General features: G+C 56.1%; 6 protein-coding genes across 6 annotated transcripts; 3 read left to right on the top strand and 3 right to left on the bottom strand.

The window, feature by feature from the left end:
• Positions 1-474: 474 nt before the first annotated feature.
• On the bottom strand, positions 475-4,763 carry F5Z01DRAFT_647787 (beta-1,3-glucanase). Its single transcript, XM_046263006.1, has 2 exons — positions 4,227-4,763; positions 475-3,076 (listed from the first exon to the last, which is right to left on the bottom strand). Exons 1-2 carry the CDS (start codon positions 4,281-4,283, stop codon positions 653-655), a joined length of 2,481 nt encoding a protein of 826 aa, XP_046121048.1. The 5' UTR covers positions 4,284-4,763; the 3' UTR covers positions 475-652.
• A 1,611-nt stretch (positions 4,764-6,374) lies between these two features.
• F5Z01DRAFT_454286 (WD40-repeat-containing domain protein) lies at positions 6,375-9,069 on the bottom strand. Its single transcript, XM_046259850.1, has 2 exons — positions 7,494-9,069; positions 6,375-7,436 (listed from the first exon to the last, which is right to left on the bottom strand). The coding sequence occupies exons 1-2, from the start codon at positions 8,615-8,617 to the stop codon at positions 6,443-6,445; spliced, it is 2,118 nt and encodes a 705-aa protein (XP_046121049.1). The 5' UTR covers positions 8,618-9,069; the 3' UTR covers positions 6,375-6,442.
• A 1,501-nt stretch (positions 9,070-10,570) lies between these two features.
• Positions 10,571-11,845, top strand: F5Z01DRAFT_454562 (uncharacterized protein). The gene has a single exon (XM_046259851.1). The coding sequence runs from the start codon at positions 10,879-10,881 to the stop codon at positions 11,434-11,436; it is 558 nt and encodes a 185-aa protein (XP_046121050.1). The 5' UTR covers positions 10,571-10,878; the 3' UTR covers positions 11,437-11,845.
• Positions 11,846-12,327: 482 nt separating this feature from the next.
• On the top strand, positions 12,328-13,404 carry F5Z01DRAFT_633897 (chaperonin 10-like protein; the record flags this gene model as incomplete). The annotated part of the gene is made up of 1 exon (XM_046261999.1): positions 12,328-13,404. One exon carries the CDS (start codon positions 12,328-12,330, stop codon positions 13,402-13,404), a length of 1,077 nt encoding a protein of 358 aa, XP_046121051.1.
• Positions 13,405-13,670: 266 nt separating this feature from the next.
• On the top strand, positions 13,671-15,330 carry F5Z01DRAFT_455214 (quinon protein alcohol dehydrogenase-like superfamily). The gene is made up of 3 exons (XM_046259852.1): positions 13,671-13,987; positions 14,079-14,109; positions 14,162-15,330. Coding segments are annotated over exons 2-3 (969 nt in total). The 5' UTR covers positions 13,671-13,987; positions 14,079-14,107; the 3' UTR covers positions 15,129-15,330.
• A 1-nt stretch (position 15,331) lies between these two features.
• Positions 15,332-17,992, bottom strand: F5Z01DRAFT_454258 (uncharacterized protein). Its single transcript, XM_046259849.1, has 2 exons — positions 17,829-17,992; positions 15,332-17,749 (listed from the first exon to the last, which is right to left on the bottom strand). Exon 2 carries the CDS (start codon positions 17,627-17,629, stop codon positions 15,800-15,802), a length of 1,830 nt encoding a protein of 609 aa, XP_046121053.1. The 5' UTR covers positions 17,630-17,749; positions 17,829-17,992; the 3' UTR covers positions 15,332-15,799.
• Positions 17,993-19,068: the final 1,076 nt, after the last annotated feature.

Consider the following 19,068-nt stretch of genomic DNA (forward strand, 5'->3'; position numbering starts at 1 on the left):
GATCGCTGATCAAGTGCGTGTGCATGCAATTGCATGCCCGTCGACGGCATAATGACATATGCCCAAAGATAGGTACTACTTTATTAGCGCTGGCCTTCTTGATTACCCCTGCGCCACTCACGCCCGAGTACGGATTCTTCCCGCGCAATTGACGACACGGTGATGATCGATGCTTGACATCGACTACAAACCACTCGCACGGCCCTTGGAATAGGGGGAGGAGTCACCACATTCTGTTCGCGAACTGGCTTACTTGTACCGACAGTCATGCAAGCATCAGGATTTGCTGCATCCAATTTTTGAGCTTTTGCACTTGGTCAGAGTCCATGCCGCTGAGACGGAAATGTGTTTGCTGTCCTAGCCTCATTAGTCTAGGGAGGGAAATCACTACCTCACGACAGGCTGACGGCTGTCGAAGGGCATCTCAAGTCACGGAACGATGAGTGAGAGAGGCAGAGTTGAACTCCATATGTATATTTCGCTTTCGCATAAGTATGTACAATTCTGCTACTGTGTCGATGTTCTGTATACCAGTACTGGTGAATCCTGTACTGCTATTTCGCCGTCACAGTGGCAGTCGTTTCCCCTCCCAACAGCCAGTGAGCGCTTGGGCTCATGTGCCGTCCCTATTCGCTTGGAAAGGGTGTGCTATTCATGTCGACCCAGACATCTCGAAGAACGCCAGGGTAGCGCAGAACATGCTCTCATTGTCGGGCAGGTGCGTCATGAGACCCTCGCCATTGGAAGAGATGATGTTGACACTAGCCTTGGTGCTGACACCGTACATCTTGATGTCCGAGTTCACAATGTCGACCATGTTCTCCTGGCAATCCTCCGTGTCGAGACATTCTTGAGTGTAGTTCTCAAAGAAGCTGTACATGCCTCCACCGTAGAAGAGAATGTCCTTCGAGTCGACCACGCGCAGGCCCCACGTCTTGCGGCAGCGGTCGCTGTCGCAGTGCGCCCAGTCGGGGTCGTAGAAGTCAGGGTTGGTATCAAAGGGGACGGTCGCGTCGGGGTTGCCCTGGAAGTAGGCAGTCTCAGTCTGGATGACGGTCATGTACACATTCTGAGCGCCCTGCAAATGGTAGTTGTACAGAACGTTGTGCTCGGATGCAGTTCCCCACAGCCATGCGCCCTTGGTCGACTCGATCAGGATACCGCGGCCGTTGTAGATGTTGATCTGGTTGAAGTCACTGCGGTCGAGCTCGTGGTCAGACACCCACAACCACGTGTTCTCCATGTAGATGCTGGAGGACTTGGTCACATGCATGAGCATGAACGCGCCAATGCACTCCGGGTTGGCGGGGGTCGTTTGCTCGGGCGTCTTGGAGCACTTGTCCGACTGGAGGTCAGTGCCAGCTGAACCGCCGACGCGGAAGTGGACATCCCACAAGCCAGCGGAGCCCTTGGAGGCGCCCTCGACGTTCCACTCCATGAGTATAGCACCAGGCTGGGGCCCCTTGGTCTCAATCATAAAATCGGAAATCTCAACGTTGCCGACATCGCCGGGCTGGCCGACCTGAAGCATGGGCTTGGGGTTGGCCTGGTCCTGGAAGTTGGTATTGCCACCAGCCATCAGCATGGGCCAAATCTCACCGACGATCTTGATGTTGGCAGGGACGCGGACAGTGTCGGTGATGATGTATGCACCATGAGGGAAGAAGGCGATCTCGTCCTCGGCGAGGTTGTCAAGGGTCTTCTGGATCGCAGCGGTATCGTCGTTCTGACCGTCGCCAACCGCGCCGGCAGCCTTGACAGATACAAACTTGGAAGCAGGGACGTCGAGGTATTGGGGCTTGCTGCGAGTGAACATCTTGCCAGAGTCGTCAAGAAGGGCGGCAGGCTTGCTAGGTCCAGGCTTGGGTCCCTGAACAGCCTCGCCTTGGGAACCAGTGTAGGCGCGGCCCTGGATCCACGACTCGACCACCTGGTTTCCCTCGAGGATGGTGGCCCCGGTTCCACCATTCTTCACTGCAGCGGGGACGTTGGAGGAGAAGTCGACGTTGTCGATGACCAGGGTGCCATTGGTGCCGGTCTGGCCTGGGTCGTAGAGGGTAGAGATGCCAACAGGCGTATCGGAAAAGGTCGCGTCCTGGACAATGACAGAGCCAACAGTTTGAGAGTTGCCGCCGGATGTAAGGTCGATTCCGACACCACAGTTCTTGACCACGAGGCCATGGTAGTTCCAGATCCAGTTCCAGATCTGGTAGATGGCGGTCTTGCAGTTGTTGAACTCGAGGTTGCGGGCAGTGAATTGCTGGCTGCCGAAGAAGGCACCATAGTTACCGCCGTGGAAGATCAGGTCGGTCATGAAGCCACCGGAACCGTTCTCCATGAAGATACCCTGCTGCACATTCGCCTCGCTTGAGTCCTCGACCATGAAGAATTCAATGTTCTGAAGCGAAGTCGCTTGAGCGACTTGCCAGTGGATACCAGTGCCAGTAGTCATGGGCTGCGCAGTGATATCGATCTTGAAGTTGCGAATCTGACGGAAAAAGTTATTCTGGTTGGTGAACCAGTTGGTGCCTTGATCACTGTATGGGTTCGCGTCAATGACGGCCATGCCAGCAAAATCGGGGGTCGACTTGATGGTCGGAATATCCTGGAGATCGCCGATCATGTGGGTGTAGTAATATTGGACAATGGGGCTCGAGACAACATAGGTTCCGGGAGGGAAGTAAACAAGGGCGGGTGTGGTGGTGCTAGAGTCGCAGCCAAGGCCACAACGGTTGCCGCCGTCAGTGATGGCAGCGTTGATAGCCACGGTGTCATCGGTCGTGCCGTCACCAAGAGCACCGTAGTCCTTGACGTTGCGGAAGACGGGGTAGTCCGCGCCAGCTGAGCCAAAGGGAACGGCGCCAGTGCGCTCAATGTTGGCGAACCACCAGTCGGAAGCAGCAACGCTGCTGTCGGAGCCATCCTGGGCTTGCGGAGACGGCGCAGGGCTCGCTGCGGCCTCGAGACTGAAGAGACGCAGGGCCAGCAGCGAAGCGCTGAGAAAGGTCGAAAGGCCCATCATGATGTAGAGCCAGGTATAAGTTTTCCACCAGGGAATTTGAGTATAACGTTGATGCTGAAAAGGTCAGGCCACTGTAAGTGCTGAAGTTGTTGATGTTTCCAAAAGTACACGGCAAGGGATATGTAAGAAATAAAAAGGAGAGGACGAGGGAATGCAGACCGTCTCCTTGTTCTTCGAAGCAGAACAGTGAGTGAATGATGCGGTTGAGAACAATGATGGAAAGAGAAGAGTGAGAGGAGGTTGAGTGGTCTTTAATAGAACAACCGACAGTGAATAGGAGTTCTGGGGAGACGGTGGTGAACAAGCATAGGGGGTCGGTCCAGTCGCCAGTCGTTGAGCGACGTGACGCCAGATGATGTCCGAACGGTGCATGAACATATGCTGCCAGGCGTCACGCGCAGGAACACAGAACTCATCAGATGCAGCAGCTGTCCATCACTGGCAGCCGAGGGTGTGTTCGTAGAACGCGTCCCCATGGGGGCTCCAGTCGTCTCTGGCAAGTGACGGCAAGATTTGAGCGAGGGTCGACCGAGGAACCCTGCAGCTTCTCCTTTGGGCTACTGCGCCCGCGCATCCGCGCAAGGTCATCTCTACAGCGTCGCATTGAGGATCAGCTGGAACAAGCACTTGCTCCCTCCAGGGCCGAAAGATCGCAGCGCCGCTCAATAAGATGAACAAGTGCTAGTGATGAGTAGACGCGCTGCGGAGAGGGGACACAACGTTGCACGCGCAGAGAGCACGCGCATGGCATGTGAGATGATGGAGAAGAATCAAGAAATGCACCCACTAGCTTTGTTGGTGCCAGTACTCGGCGGGAACCAGTCACGCCGGCAATCGAAATAGAACCCGAAAAGAATGAAGACCGCCGAGGCAGGGGAGGTCGGCAGCGTAGCGAAGGTGTCAAAGCCAGGGATCGCGGATCGTTGGTCGTGAAGTGCAGTGCAGTGAAGTGAAGTGAAAAGAAGTGAAATGAAGCCTAGAACGAGCTTCCAAAGGGGTATCGCGAGAAGCGAAAAGGCACAACAGTGAAGGAAGGAAAGATGCGTCGACTTTGACAAAAGGCAGTAGCAGGTGAGCAGCAAGTGAGTGGCAGGCGGCACTGATATTGGCAGTTGATATACGACGGCACTTGCCTTGCCAGGTTTCATCCCGCCTAAAATAGGATACGTACTGACTCGGAACGCCAGGCCACTCGAGGACTCACATTTACTTTTTTGCGCTGAAAATCGGACGCTGTCGCGTCTACTGGCATTTGCGCCATGCTTGCAGCTTCAGTGCCAGCCCTGCAGAGGCAAACAGTGTGAAACAATTGGCTGCCGCAGCAAAGGGCGTTTCAAACAGACCCGACACACAATGCGATGAGCGGCTCCCGCACGTCCACTCATCCGCCTAGAATGCCATGTAGTACGCGCAGCGCCAATTCGCATGAATCCGCTTGGCCCTGATCGTTCAACTGTTGCCGCCGGCGCTCTTGGCCAAGAGTGGAGGTTGGACTCCTTTCTCCTTCGATGGTGCTCAAACGCCTTCTACTACTAGGCAGCGCCAAGCGGTGGCAGAGGAGACGCTGCTGGTGATCCTGGCTGCTGTGCGACTTCTACGACAGAAGCGCAGCCAAGTGCGCGAATGCATGGACGCAAGACATGACGCGCGATGAGGGACCGGGAAATCTCAGTCAACCCGAACTGGACCCGTGGACGGACGACGTGAGCAGTGAGCAGAGCCCTGCGGTGTCGTTGGGAGTGGAGACTCTGCGTCGGCACCCCTTTATGAGCGGCTAGTGCTGTTTCAATAGAGACGCCCCCCGTCCAATCGTTCGCCAAACAGCTTCGTCGCGTACCTTGCAGCAACCTCCCATATACCGCACCATGGCGTAGCTTAATCCCGATTAGTAGACCGACGCGCGCACTTGACCAGCGCACATGGCCATGGATGGACTAGGGCCAGATCCAATCTTCCGCGCATCGCCAGTCGCGGTCTGCCTGCCTTCACCGCGAGTCGGCTTCTGGAACAAACGCCTGCGGTATGGACTATACGTACATATAGGCTTGCTGCATGACACAAGCCGTGATGGACTTGCCAGGTGGCTGGCCACTCCCTTGATCTCCTCTTTAGCACGCGCCAGGCGGGGCTGACGAGTTTGAGCAACATTCCACAAGACCTGCTTGCATCGCCCGGCGGGTAGGGTCACGGGTAGCAGAGTCTAGAGATCTCGTGGCGGCGATGGTTGAGACATCGAAACGGCACTTGCAGTAGCCTGGCCAGTGGCTGCCAAACGGACAAGGCACAGGGAACATGGAGTTAAGAAGCGCCGACGACAAGCCCGCGCACACGACCCCATGGTCTCTCTCAAGGATCCTTTCTCTCCCCATGGTCGATCCTCTCGAGGAGTTGACACAGCTTGGCACCCCAAGCTGAAACTGAAGGAAAGGGTCACGCTCTTCAGAGATCGCCCAGTGGGCGGGTGGCCCACCATCAACCGGCGGCGGCGGCATTAATGCGCGATGCGGGGGATCTTCAACCCTGAACTGCAGCTGGGCTGCTCCGCAGTCGTGAATCGGCGAGATGCCTCCTACTATTCCAAGTTTCGACTTTTCGAGTTTCGACGCCGACCATGCACTCCTCCTAATTAGTCGCTTCTGCCGGCTTTTCTTCCTTTCTCGGCATAGAATCCAGGTCGCTGACTCGCAGCTTCCCCCTTGGTAAGAAAGTGATCCGAGTTACCGATGCAGCGGGCCGATCGCCATCTCGTCTTGCTGTCTGTCGCATTGTCCAAACAAAGGCCAGATGGCTGATGATTAATAATGCCGGTCTGAGGGAGTGAGTGACCAAATGAACAGGTTCTGGAAACTGGTACGTATTCACACACTCGCACCTTGTGCCACAGGGCCCAGTCCTCCTGACCAGCTGCATCTGCCGATGTGGTCATTCTCACCATGCACAGTCGACACCATCTTGAAAGGCTCACTGGTACCTAGGCTCGGCCGCGGTTCATTAGCGCAACACATTCAAGCCGTGTTGAACTCTAGCGGCGGTAAAAGCAAAAGCCTTCCTAACAACAAGAACAGCATCTTGGCCCCGACTAGCTCTGCCCAAGTCGGCCCTTTGTTCGCATCCCCATCGAATGCTACCCTACTCTCCTACCCTTCTGGGCCGTCGGAGCTTGGTAGGCTTGAAGCTCCCCTGGCATCCTACAGTGGTTTTGGGGTACAGTATTTGGGCAGCGGTGGCAATTGTATGTCCTATTGGCGTCCACGGAGAATCCAGCTCTGCTGGTCCGCCAAGTAAACGCAGTCTATCTGCAATGATGAAAGCCAAGAAAGATAAACCAAACCGAAAAGCTCGCTCAATCAAAAGTTGCCGGCGCAGTGAGAAGTCAATCTATAGGTGAAAAAGCGCCTTGCATGCAAAAGATCCCCCGGATCAAATGAGCCCGCCTTGCCCGCCTTGAGTCTCTGGCCCTTCACTGTTCAAAAGATCGATGCCGTCTATGCCCGCACCAAAGTCCATCAGCAGAACCTTGGGATCGGGACCTGTGCTGACGATGCGGCGATAGTCGCTCTTGGCACTCAGTACCCAGCTGGAGTGCCAGTGAGGGAAGTCAAGGAGCTGCCGCCCCGAGTCCATGTCCCAGACCTTGATGTCCGTATCATAACTACCACTGACGAGGCGCCCGCTGACAGAATCGATGTGTAGACTGCGGACCAGCGTGTGGTGGGCACGCATCACGCGGAGACATTCGCCAGTGTTCGCATCCCAGATGCGAATCTTCTGGTCGTTGCCTGCGGACGCAATGTACCGTCCATCCTCGGAGAACTGAGAGCACGCGAGACCCTTGGTGTGGCCAACGAATTCGCGAATATTCTTGCCCGTGTCAATGTTCCACAGCTTGACTTTAAAGTCACCCGAACAAGACACAATCGTGTTCCCTCGCATCTGCACAGCGTTCACAGGTCCCGTATGACCCTGGAGCTGGCGGAGGAGCGTACCGGTCTCTCGATCCCAGACACAGATGGTGATGTCTTTGCTGCACGTGACAATGTGCTTGTCGTCAAAGGCGAGATCGAGGACGGCGGCAGTATGGTGCTGCAAACGACGAAAGGGGCGGAAGCTATCCTTGATGTCGTATAGTATACAAGTGGAGTCGGACGAGCCGGTCGCGAGCATCCTGTCGTCATATTGGAGACAAAGAATCGAGGCCTTGTGATGCATGTCGTAGGAGAGGCGCTGCGGCATGGACATGGACGAAACCTTGCCATCGGAATCCGTCGCGCAGTGAGTCGGCTCGCCATCTTGGTCCAGAAGCACCCCTTGTTGTTGCACAAACTCGCTGGCGCCAATGATAAAGCGACATTCGTGAGTCTGGACATCCCATACACGGATGGTTCGGTCGCGCGACCCAGTGATGATCTTGTGCCTACGAAGCGTAGTTAGTACCCAGACTCCCAAGTCTCATGGGCGTGCGTGCACTTACTCGTCGAATTGGTGGCAGTAGATACTGTCCGTGTGCCCTGTCAAGTACGTTGGGCGGGCTTTGCCCTCCTTCCAATGCCTCTCCAGATCCATCCTGACCTTGTAGATCGTGCGCCAGTCCTTGTCGGGAGTGTTCTTGGGAAGACCCAGGCCAGCGTTCATAGCTATCGGCCTGCCCAAGGCGTATGTGCCTGTTGTTTCGCGCAGGCACGACTCCCGCCAGATGTGTTGATTCTTGATCAAGTCGTTCCATTCGGATGTCACTAAGCAAGCCTTGCTCAAAGTCGACGCGTCCAGCAGAGCAAAGATGTGGATGGCCAACTCGGTAGGGAGACGGGCGACGGGATTCACGCGCTCAATGTACGCCTCTTTCGCCTCGGGAATCGTCGCAGCGATGCCGACACCACTTTCGTCGTCGTGGTTACCCTCGCTGGTATACGGTATCAGCCAGCCCGGGCTGTGGTAGAGCCCTCCGGATCGGGCAAGATATTCGTTGTGCATGGCAGCAGAGGCCTTAGCCGCGGCGCCAGAGTGATAAGGGATGAAGGGAGGCTCGGCGCCCATGCCTGGACGAGTGTGGTACGAGGTGTACACTGGGCGCTCGTCGTTCGCAGATGACTCGTGCGTGGTGTTGAGGCCGTAGAAAGATCGGACCGGACGAACGCCATGCTGATGTTTCGAGCGCGGGCCGATCAGATGCGAGGTTGTTGGTCTCGAGGGCCCTGGCACCTGCTCCTTCTCTTCCCAGATCGCGCCTTCCGCTGCTGCGATGGATGGTCGACGATGGACAATCCCGCGCAGAGACGTTGACGCCCGACGAATCATCCCCTTGAAGCCGTGGTTGTGTACTGGGTTGTGGCCATGGCTGAGCCCACGAGGACGCCCCATCGCGCCCCTCATCTCGCTCGTCTCATCGTCGATAGCCAGGTCGCCCACTTGCTGCGGCAAGCCATCGAGTGTTATTCTGGGAGTCTTGGGTCGCTTCCACGGCAGAGACATGCTAAGGCTTCGCATACGAGGATGGGATGGATACGACGAGGTCGGCTGGGGCTCGCGGTGAGGGATCGCGCCGAAAATGGATTCGCTGGGCGCTGGGTCGCGCGGCGAGAGGTGGTTGTTGGACATTGTGCCAATCTACGAATCGACTCGTTCGTAATTGGATGGACAAGGGTCGGCTTGGCTCACGCTCTGCCGGATAGACGTCCAGCAAGAATATCGGAGAATGAGCCGTCGTTCAGGCGAAGGGATGCGTGCTGAGGTTGCCGTAAAGGGGCACCGGAATAAGGATTCGAAATGCAGCAAAGACACAGAAGATGCGTGTGTAGATTCGGGGAGATCCAAGTCATACAGTAAACAAGAACGAACCCCTTGCGTTCAACGAGTGTTACAGCCACTCAATGTGGCGATCAGGCACAGACACGGGGCAAAGGACACTAAGAAATGAAATTTCGTTCGGGAAGAGTGAAAAAAAAGATGGCTCAAGCACGCTACGACGGCGATGCCGAGGAAAGGGATGGTTGGAAGAAAAAATTAAAGTTTTGGCGGCGAACAGAGGTTGGAGATGGTATGATGGAGGGAGGGATCGGAGGGGGTTGATTGCCATCACAAGGGGCAGAGGGCAGTGCGCTTCCCCATAGGCTACATGTGGGTAGGACCCGCTCTTTTGTTCCGTTTGGACTGGTGGCATGGAAGAGAGATGGACTCTTCACTCAAGGTACGAGTTGGTGAGTGAAAAGCACCGAAATGAGACTTGGTACCTAGATGCTAATCTCTGATGCGTGCGTTTTGTTAGACTCTCTATGTTACGGTGTATCCGTACCATCACACGATTTATATCCTACGTCGGCTCTTTGGGGCGGGATTCGAGGAACCCAATTTTTCTCCAGACCCCAGCCAGAGGTGCCTCCGCTGGCGACATTCGCTGACATAGCCAGGTAGGTGGTTGCATCAATCCATTTGAGGCATAGGACCAAAGGCTGTGCAGAGTAGTCGTCTGCCTCTCTTCTGAGCCTCTGACTTCTTGTAATATGTAGTGGCCCTCTTGACGGAGATCACAGTTCTCGATCCATGTCACGGTGTTTGTTTCGTTGCCCCGGGATTTGCGCTGCCTATTTGAGAAACTGCAGTGATGATCTCATTGCGAGCAGGGGGGGTTCCTCCTTGGATCCCGACCGAGTTGGGCTGCCAAAGACTCTCAATCTCCAGCCCACGTTGTTTGTTACACATATATTGATTGATGTCTGCAAAGCGATTCCTGACCGGGAACTTCTCTTTTAAATCCAAACTAGCGACTCTAGAGACACTGCTACGTGTTTACTCAAAGACAGTCATGGTCAAGACGGCATCCTTGTGCGGCGCGGGGATTGGCCGCATGGCGCGTGAACATGCTGCCTGCTTCGTATGCTGTTGGCTGCTTCATGTTTGATGTCGCGGTCTCTCCTCAACTCCTCTCACAACTCCCGCGCCTCAAGTCCAAGTGAAACCCATTTCCCAACAGCAGTGGCCCATTCTCTCTATATACCCAAATGTCTCCAAGATCCCGCTCATTGTCATCATCCGCCGCCAGTGGATCAGCCGCTTAGGATCCAAATTGAGGGCCCGCTGGTTTCGATCCAGAAGCTGCTTCCGAACGCGCCATGGCACGTAGATGTCATGACGGCGCTTTGCCTGATGCCGAAAGTCGTCTAGTCGTGAGAGGTGAGTATCTAGGCTGGATACACCACAAGAAGTGAGTCTATGCTTGGTTCGCTCAAGCCCGAAGATAAACATTTGGTAAGATTGAAGCAGACGGGGGAGAGTACGCGAACGAGTACCTCCCTTTCGCGATCGATCCCACAGACTACATAGGCAAGAATACCCTCGCTGTGCCCTAGGTGTTGCCAGAGGAGAAAGGGCTCCACTGATCGTCCTAGAGTGAATGGATCCGTGACAGAGAGAGATGTTTTGCGGCAAGGCATTGATCGCGAGTCGATTATGAAGCTACTAATCGGCCATGGGGTGTGGTCTAATAAGATTCCGGAGAGACAATTTGATGCAGTTCCCCGGCCTCCAACAAAACAGGCTCCCAAAAAAACAAAGACTGCACATTTTCAAAATGCACAATGAGCAACAAAGAGACGGATAAAACACGGTGTGGTGATACAAAAGGGGCAGCGGGCTATACTTATCATCTCTGTTTGGAACCACTATACGGCAGTAATCGCATTTATGAGACAAACCCGACTTAATGCAGTTTCTAGTTGAAACTCATCATCTTTTGAAAGGCAAGAATAGATACTGCTGATAGTTTCACTTGTTACGTTCATGTCATAGTGGCTACGGGTCTGGGTCTAGGGTAGGTCAGCCCCGTTTGAAAGCTACCCCATTTGTGACCGACAATTTCTTCAATGACGATCAGCGCCTCAAACTTTGTCTCAACATCAACATACGTGACCATCACCATCGCCATGGGGTACCGCGAGGCTCAGGCTGGCTTCAGCCTTCCCTTCACCTACTCCCTCTTCTTCCTCTTCATCGAGCCCCTCGGCGCGCTGACGGGCGCCTACTTCACGCACGTCCATCAACCATACTACCTCTCCCTGCTCTCGGCATCGGCGCCCTCGGCCTCCTCGGCCGATGCACAGCTCTCGACGCCTGTGAGCGTCGCCATGTCGCAGCTCGCCAGCATGTATCTCTTCTTCGCGCTGAACGAGGCGCTCATCCTGCGGGCGACGTCCGACATTCAGGTCTGGCGCGCCGTGCTGCTCGTGCTATTGATTGCCGACTTTGCGCATCTGTACGCACTCAAGGCGCTGGGACCGCAGGTCTACTACGATGTGTGGAATTGGAGCGCGGGCGACTGGGGCAATGTGCCCTTTGTGTACTTGGGAGCACTCATGAGGATCTGCTTCCTCAGAGGTGTTGGGCTAGGGACTTGGAAGACACTGGAGAAGAAGAAGAAATAGGGGAGAGAAAAGCCAAAAAGGCTGCTTGGCACCTGGCTGGCTCATCAACAAATCTGTTCGGCTCATTAACATTATTTGGGACCAAGCCATGCCATGTTCTGTCTCGTCGTCTGCTCACTCGTTACCCGACACCCGACCAATTGCGGATCACGTGCTGTCGCGTCGGTCGCCAATCGCCCGTCGTTGGTGGGAAAATGGCTTGAATCCCGTCGGTTGTCCAGATTTGGAGACGTCGGTTGATGGATACCCCGACGAGACCCTCAGTTTGATGATATCGGGGTAGGTAGTGGGCGGGTCACCACCTCCTATCGCCTGCCATTGCGACGAAAGACGAGCAAATTCTGCTGCTTGGCGAGCAAGTGAGCAACGCGACTATGGGGTTGTCGAGGCATTGCCGGCTGAGATGGGCAACAGGAGGTTTCCGTTGGGAAGCAGAGGACTGACTGGGCCATGCTGCATCAAAAAGTACCGGCGGGGTCTCGCAGGAGATGGTGGGCGCGATGCTGGTCGCAAGCACTTTTACGTACATGCCGACGGCTAACAAGCATCCATGCAATGCGTCGCATGGCAGACGGACAATTTCTTCTCCCTGCCATGAGTTGAGCAGCTGTCCGACCCCTCGCTGCCCCTCATTCCCTTGACCCTCGTTGACGTCCGGGGCGTCATACCCCGGCCAGGCTCATCGCGATGGTGGGGGTTGCTTGCGGTACGGCCGTCTTTTCTGCGTCTGGTCTGGGTCATCGACTCGTCTCGAGGTAAGCCAGGTCCAGTCGCGTCTTGCTCCTCCTTTATTCCCCTCTTCGCTTCGTCCTCCTTCTTCTTCTTCCTCCTCCTCTGATCATCACTTCCCTTCCCCTCCATACCACATCACCTTGAACACAGACCATCGACATGTCGTACCCCGAGCAGTTCTCTGGCTTCCAGGCCCCCAGCGCCGACAACTGGCTGGACTTCAAGAAGGGCTCGTGGAAGCCGCGTCCCTTTGGCGACTACGACGTCGACATTGAGATCGAGTGCTGCGGTGTCTGCGCCAGCGACAAGCACACCATCAGCGGCGACTGGGGTGACTGCCCCTACCCCCTCGCCGTGGGCCACGAGGTCGTCGGCAAGGTCCTCCAGGTCGGCCCCAAGGTCACCCTCGCCAAGGTGGGCCAGCGCGTCGGTGTCGGTGCCCAGGTCTACTCCTGCCTCGAGTGCCGCCTCTGCAAGAACGACAATGAAACGTACTGCAAGCACCAGATCGACGCGTACGGCGCGCCGTACCTGGACACCGGCTACACCACCCAGGGTGGCTACTCTTCCCACACGCGCATCCACGAGTACTGGGTGTACCCCATCCCCGAGAAGCTGAGCAGCCCGAACGCCGCGCCCATGCTGTGCGCCGGCATCACCGTCTACAGCCCTCTCAAGCGCTTCGGCGCCGGGCCCGGCAAAAAGGTCGGCATCGTCGGCGTCGGTGGTCTGGGCCACTATGCTGTCATCTTCGCCAAGGCCCTCGGCGCGGAGACCTGGGCCATCTCCCGCTCGCGCAGCAAGGAGGCCGATGCCCGGAAGATGGGTGCCGACGGCTTCATCGCCACCCAGGAGGCGGGCTGGGAGAAGGAGCACGAGCACACGTTCGACCTCATTGTCAACACGGCCAGCTCCTTTGATGGCTTCGAGCTCGGCAAGTACCTGTCCCTGCTCAACGTGCACGGCCGCTGGAACTCGGTCGGCATGCCTGGCGAGGGCATCACGGTGCACAACCAGGACTTTGCGGGCAACGGCTGCTTCATCGGCAGCACGCACCTGGGCAGCCGCAAGGAGATGCTCGAGATGCTCCAGCTGGCGGCCGACAAGGGCATCGAGTCGTGGGTCGAGGAGATCCCGCTCTCCGCCGACGGTCTGAGGCAGGCCATGGACAAGTTGGAGAAGAGCTCGGTGCGCTACAGGTCGTGCATGGTGAGCTACGACAAGGCGTTTGCGTAAATCAGTATGGGCAGTAGTAGTAGAGGAGGACAGGCAAGCTGTGAATATATAGTTGGAACTGCTGCTGCACCTTGATGGACAATCGACATTGGACTCGGTCACTCGGCTGGTGAATGCGTGATCGATCCCAGAACCCCTCTTTCTATTTCCCCTGTTGACTAATTGTATTGTTTCTTTGTCATTGCGACAGTTCTTATTGATTTCAGCTACGTAGGCGGCAGACAACTATTAGTCTAGCTGGTCCTGTCGTGTGCTGCCGAGGGGTGACTCTCTCACCGTCCGTTATCGGCCCCCGCAGCCTCAGCTCCTCATGTTCAATGTTGGTCATCAAAAGCAGACGCCAATGAGTTTTTTATTTTCATACAAACTACATCTTTTTTGTCAGCCCCTGTTTGTCATCCTCGCCAGTCTAAGCCCAATTCGTCTCGCCGAGCGCATAGCCCGTAGCCGCCATCGCTTGCCAATGCTGCTGCTGAACGCTGCATCGTCGCGTGCATCGCGTTGTCAGTACCAGGCAGTTATGAGTCTTCGGCCTGGTTGTTCAGGGGGGAGTATCTATGAACGATGCGTCAATATGTCAAGTGTACATATACAAGATGTCCCCCCCAAGGACGCTTTCGTCGGCTTCACATAGTGCCTCTTTAAAAGTCATTCACTAAACAACCCTTCACTAGAGATTCATCACGCTCTGGTCATTGACACCATGTAAGTTCTGCCACGAGACCTGCAATCAAAGTCAATAGCTCACACGACGCAGGTCATCCTCATTCGAGCTACTCACAAGTCGCTCCGTAGCACGTTCAGAGATCACCTCTCTCTCTCTCTCTTCCAGCACACTGCTCACTACCTATCGCTCAACGCCTGCACTGTCCTGGGTCGACGCCTTCACTCTCCCCTCCCTGAACTCACTCTCCAAGTCTTCCGGTGCGGCGGCAGTCCTCATTCCCGAGGAGAAAGGCAGCTACACGCACGCCAAGCGGAATGAACCCATTCGAGCAGTCACAGTGAGAGAGGGGTTGGCCCAGCGCGGCGTCGACAACAGCCAAGAAAGCACCATCGTCATCCGGGACGTGAGGAGCGGCAAGTCACTGGGCGATATCAAGGGGGCATGCGGTAACCCCATCGCCGTCTCTCAGGACGGGCGTCTGCTCGCCGCGCGCGACGCCTCCTCCCCCGTGAGGATTGGCATCTGGGATATCAAGACGGGCGAGAGGGTGGCCCTCATCGCATCCCACATCGATCTGGTCATGCACACCGTCTTCACGCCGCAAGGCACACTTGTCACGGCGTCCAAGGATGGCACGCTGCGCGTCACCAACATCAAGACCACCAGGACGGTGGCCAGGCTGGAGATGGACAGCACGAACCCGACATTAGTGGGCGTGTCGAGGGATGGATGCGAGATTTTCTCTCTATGGGGACGGATGCAGTACACCTGGGTGCCCGACCACAGCAGCTTGGCGTCGTCCTCGCTGTCCGCGGGGCGGACCAAGGAGGGATGGCCCCTTTGCTTCTCCCCCGACGCACGCTTCCTCGCCTGCAGGACGGAAGACGGATTCGATATTATGGATGTCATGTCGAAAGAGATTGTGCTGGAAAGAAACAGCGAGAGCATGATCACGGCGGCGGCGTTTGATGACAGTGTCCAGCGATTCTGCGTGGGGAAGATGGATGGCACCATTGAAGTTTGGGAGCTTTACGAGCTCGGCAGCTGCAAGTCTTGATGGGGTCCGGAGCGTTCTCAGTTTATCGTTGTGATTCGGAGGACTTGACATGGGCCTGACCACCTACCAGTGCGTGTGTGGTTCGGTATTGGCGCAGTCAGTGTATTATTGTATTGGGTTCCTAGTTAGTATATGATTTCCGCAGCAAGGAGTTGACAGACAGATACCAATTTGCGAAATAAAATAAGTACATTCATTCATTCCTTGACAATAATATTGCCCTCGCGAAATGTTTACTGTACTGTATTGACGTCTAGAATCAGGGGGGTATGTTGTGGAATGCAAACTCCAATCCGACCAAAACACATCTCGCAAACCACGTTCCAATCGCTGAGATCATCATCCGCATGCCATGCTTACTGTCCGTTTAAATGCCCCAGGTTCGCCGAGAATGACTGCCATCCGAACCCTCCTCTCTCCTCACTGGTCTCTTGCTTCATCATAGGGTTCTGCACCGTCCTCAAACCCAGCCGAGCATCTCAATCGTCTTGCGGGCCTCGCCCGTCGACATCTCCTTGACCTCCATGGAGCGCACCTGTCTGCCCTTGCGCAGCCGCGAGATGCCAGCATGCATCTTTGTAGCTTCTGCCCTGTCCATCACAAACAGGTACCTCTTGGTTTCCTTGTCGCGCAACGAAGCGCGCAGTACGTGCAGGCCTTTGGCCTCCCATTTACCGGTCTTTGATCCTTGTTAGCATGCTGCAAGCCTCACGAAAGAAATTCTTGGTGCTTACCTCGACGCATCCCAGGGTCCACGCCTTGACGTCCCATTCACGCTGCGGAACGCCTCGGAGGTCGTCGTCGATAAAGAGCCCTTCGGTGGTGATGCGGAGAATAAGGCCGTCGGTGACCGAACCAAAACCAGATATGAGCTGACTGGCGGGGGTTTTTGCGAATTGGTTCATGAACAGGTACACGGCGGACACAACAATCTTGTCAGGGTCCTTGGTGGAGTAGGGGCCTCTCATCGATGGCGGAGGCGACGTGCGAGCCGTTGTGTGCGAGGGTGCAAACGAGGACTCGGAGCCGACAAAGGACGACCCCGACTTCTTCCGCGGCGTATGCTTCGGCTTGTCGTACGGTCGATATGAGTGTGTCTCCTCACTCATGTATGATTTCGCAGACGATGGCGGCGGCTTCTTCTCAGGGCTAGGCGGCGCCCTGGATGAAGTTGTGGATGGCGCAGGCGAGGACTTGGGCATGGGAGGTCGACCGTTGGGCCACATGCTCATCTTCTCTCCGACGCCCGAGAAGGCATAGCTGCTGCCCTGCCTCTCGGACTTGGCCTCCGCTGCCTCTTTCTCTTTCTCTTGCTTTGCCTTCTCTGCCCTTTCTCTCTCCTCTCGTTCCTTGAATTCTTTCTCGAGACGCTCACGCTCCTTGCGCTCACGTTCGAGCTTTTCCGTCAGCTCCTTGGCTCTCTGCTCTGCCTTGATGCGCTCCTCTCTCTCCTTGGCTTCCCTTTCCTTCCTCTGCTTCTCCAGTTCGCGGGCTTGACGTTCCTTGGCCTCCTTTGCACGTAGCTCAGCCAGTCGTCTTGCAGTTTCTTCCTTGCGTTTTTGCTCGGCTTCCTTGGCCTTCCGTTCCTCTTCCTTCTTGCGAGCTTCTTCCCGGGCCTTCTCCCAGTTTGCCTTTGTTTGCTCTCGAGCCTTCTCCCACGAGCTCTTCGGATCGGGTTTCTTCGGCTCCGGCTTGGGAGGGTCCGGTTTCTTTGGTTCAGGTGGTGGGGGCGCCTTCTTTGGCTCCGGTGGTGGAGCTGGCTTGGGGGCTGGCTTCGGGGCCGCCTTCTTCTCCTCCTGTGGCGGAGGGGGAGGTGGAGGTGGCGGCGGTGTTGGCTCTCGAGGCGGAGGAGGAGGGGGAGGCGGTGCCTCCTGTCGAGGTGTTTCTTGTCGTGGAGGCGGAGGCGGCTCATTCCGTGGGGGAGGCGTGTTCGGTTGGGACCAATAGTCCTCTGCATGTTGTCGAGCACCGTGCGGTGGAGGGCCGCCGCTGGGACCACCATTCGGGTTGTGGCCACCCTTTGGGCTGTTCCCATGAGGCGGCGGTGGCGGCGGAGGACCATCGGCACCAGCTGAGGTACCTGGGTAGCCTCCGAAGCCTCCAGCGCCTGGGCCACCACTGGACGCACTCGGTTTGTGCTTGAATCCGGATCCAAATGGAGATCCTCCATCTGTCTGAGTCCTACCCAGTGCCCAGGCACCGAAGCCGACGCCAACAATCAGCATTGCGATGCCCACGTTGCCCAGCCCTTGGAAGCTATCCCACCAATTTCGAAAAGCTGGTGCCATGCTTTGTCCAAGGACCACCATGATCAGGGCCGATGCGAATCCCGCGACGAAGCTATTGATGTTCGGCTGCAATGACGGCAAGTACAGGAATCCCGAGCCAGCTGAATGCTCTGGAATCACAAAAATGTCGTACTTGCCTGGCGGTAGACCTCCAGACCTCGGAACGCCGCCATGGCCGCCATGTGGTGGAGGCGGAGGCGGCTGGTCGTTCATGACAGGCGCTCAAGCAGTCGGGGTCGAGGTGCGAGCGGTCGATGATGCGGTCGTTGATGTCACCCAGACTATAGGTGCGTCGGTGAAGCCATGAGGTCGAGAGGCATGAGATTTGTTCGGCTATCGTTGGTTAGACTCCTGTTCTGGCCTGATTCGTCACGGCGTCGTCACGCAAAAGGGGCGGGAGGCATGCACCCACCAAGCAAATAGAGCAAACAATGCACAAAGGACTGAAAACAGCCGTGCCCAAAGGGAATATGAAAAGACAGCAATCTATATGTTAGTAGCGGGGATTCGCAAGTCGTTCGTTGGTTTGAGTTTATGAGGAGTGTACGATCTAGGTCGAGGAGGAGTCTCCTTTGAGACAAAAAGTTGGGAAGGAGCGGCCCGTGTTTACTTTGAGCTCCAGCTGTGGCAGGGGCTGTGACTCCGCAGCCAGTGCGATTTAGCGGGCGGAACGGGATGTGGCCAGTGAACGACGCCTTCCTTCCTTCCAACACCAGACGGGTGGGACTGAGGAGCACCAATTAATGGCGATCTGCTACCGTGAGTGGCTGAGCCGGGCCCTCTAATCCGCCGCCAAGCCCCTCATTGGCGTCGTTGAAACTCGCAAGACTCGCTGCACGTTGTTGACATCTGTCGCTTTGAGTTCCCTCCCATCGCTACAAATCATGTCAACGGCAGAGAACGATCACCAGACAATTGGGCCCGCAAGCCATCCGGGCCTGCCCTTGTCGCAGAGCTTTCTGTCGGGTACATGAACCATTCCTCTCCTATGATCTCCACGGCGTGCTGTGGTTCTCTTGGCCGCAGGCCAAAATTCTGTCAACGAGCTCTGAGAGGTTGTCGTCGACCCGTGAGCCTGCAGGCGGTCAAGGACTGGAGTACCACCCCACTGTGAAGAGCACGACCGACGTGGCAAGCATGGGTTTCCGTTTGTCAGCATTGTTATGCCGAGGAAGCAGTCGTGATTCTGGTTGAAGGGCTAATTTCTCCCGGTGATTGCTTGATTTTCTCGCAATACTTCCCGCCAACATTGTGTAGGAAGATCTGTAACAACAGAACAGCATATTGGGGACCGTAGAAGCTTGTGGTTGTCAGAGCAACCACCAACCCTTGGCCCACCCACCCAAATTATAGTGAACGCAAGACGTGACGTAGCCTGTAATTAGGTGCAGAGCGCGGCGCTGTCACTGCGGGGACCAGTTGGAGATCCCGTGGTGATCAGAGATCCAGCTGGACGCCGCCCTCAACTAATTGTATCACCTGGCCACAACACCTGGCATCACCTTGCGGACATAAACCGGTGTGACATGTACCTGGCTACGGGCGCATTCGATATGGTTGCATCGACATGCATGAGTTATGTCGCATCGTGTACCACAAGTGTCGATTTCGAAGTTGGTATGCGTCACGCCATACAGATTCACTAGCAATTA

Source organism: Emericellopsis atlantica, assembly GCF_019669845.1.
Source record: "Emericellopsis atlantica unplaced genomic scaffold F5Z01scaffold_5, whole genome shotgun sequence".
Classification (NCBI taxonomy): domain Eukaryota; kingdom Fungi; phylum Ascomycota; class Sordariomycetes; order Hypocreales; family Bionectriaceae; genus Emericellopsis; species Emericellopsis atlantica.

Excerpts from the sequence above, each read along its gene's own strand:
- F5Z01DRAFT_647787 (XM_046263006.1), bottom strand. The coding sequence starts at position 4,283 with ATGGCGCAAATGCCAGTAGACGCGACAGCGTCCGATTTTCAGCGCAAA. Across the intron at positions 3,077-4,226 it reads TTCAGCGCAAAAAAGTAAAT|CATCAACGTTATACTCAAAT; the intron begins GTGAGTCCTCGA and ends TGACCTTTTCAG.
- F5Z01DRAFT_454286 (XM_046259850.1), bottom strand. The coding sequence starts at position 8,617 with ATGTCCAACAACCACCTCTCGCCGCGCGACCCAGCGCCCAGCGAATCC. Across the intron at positions 7,437-7,493 it reads TACTGCCACCAATTCGACGA|GCACAAGATCATCACTGGGT; the intron begins GTAAGTGCACGC and ends TACGCTTCGTAG.
- F5Z01DRAFT_454562 (XM_046259851.1), top strand. The coding sequence starts at position 10,879 with ATGACGATCAGCGCCTCAAACTTTGTCTCAACATCAACATACGTGACC.
- F5Z01DRAFT_454258 (XM_046259849.1), bottom strand. The coding sequence starts at position 17,629 with ATGAACGACCAGCCGCCTCCGCCTCCACCACATGGCGGCCATGGCGGC.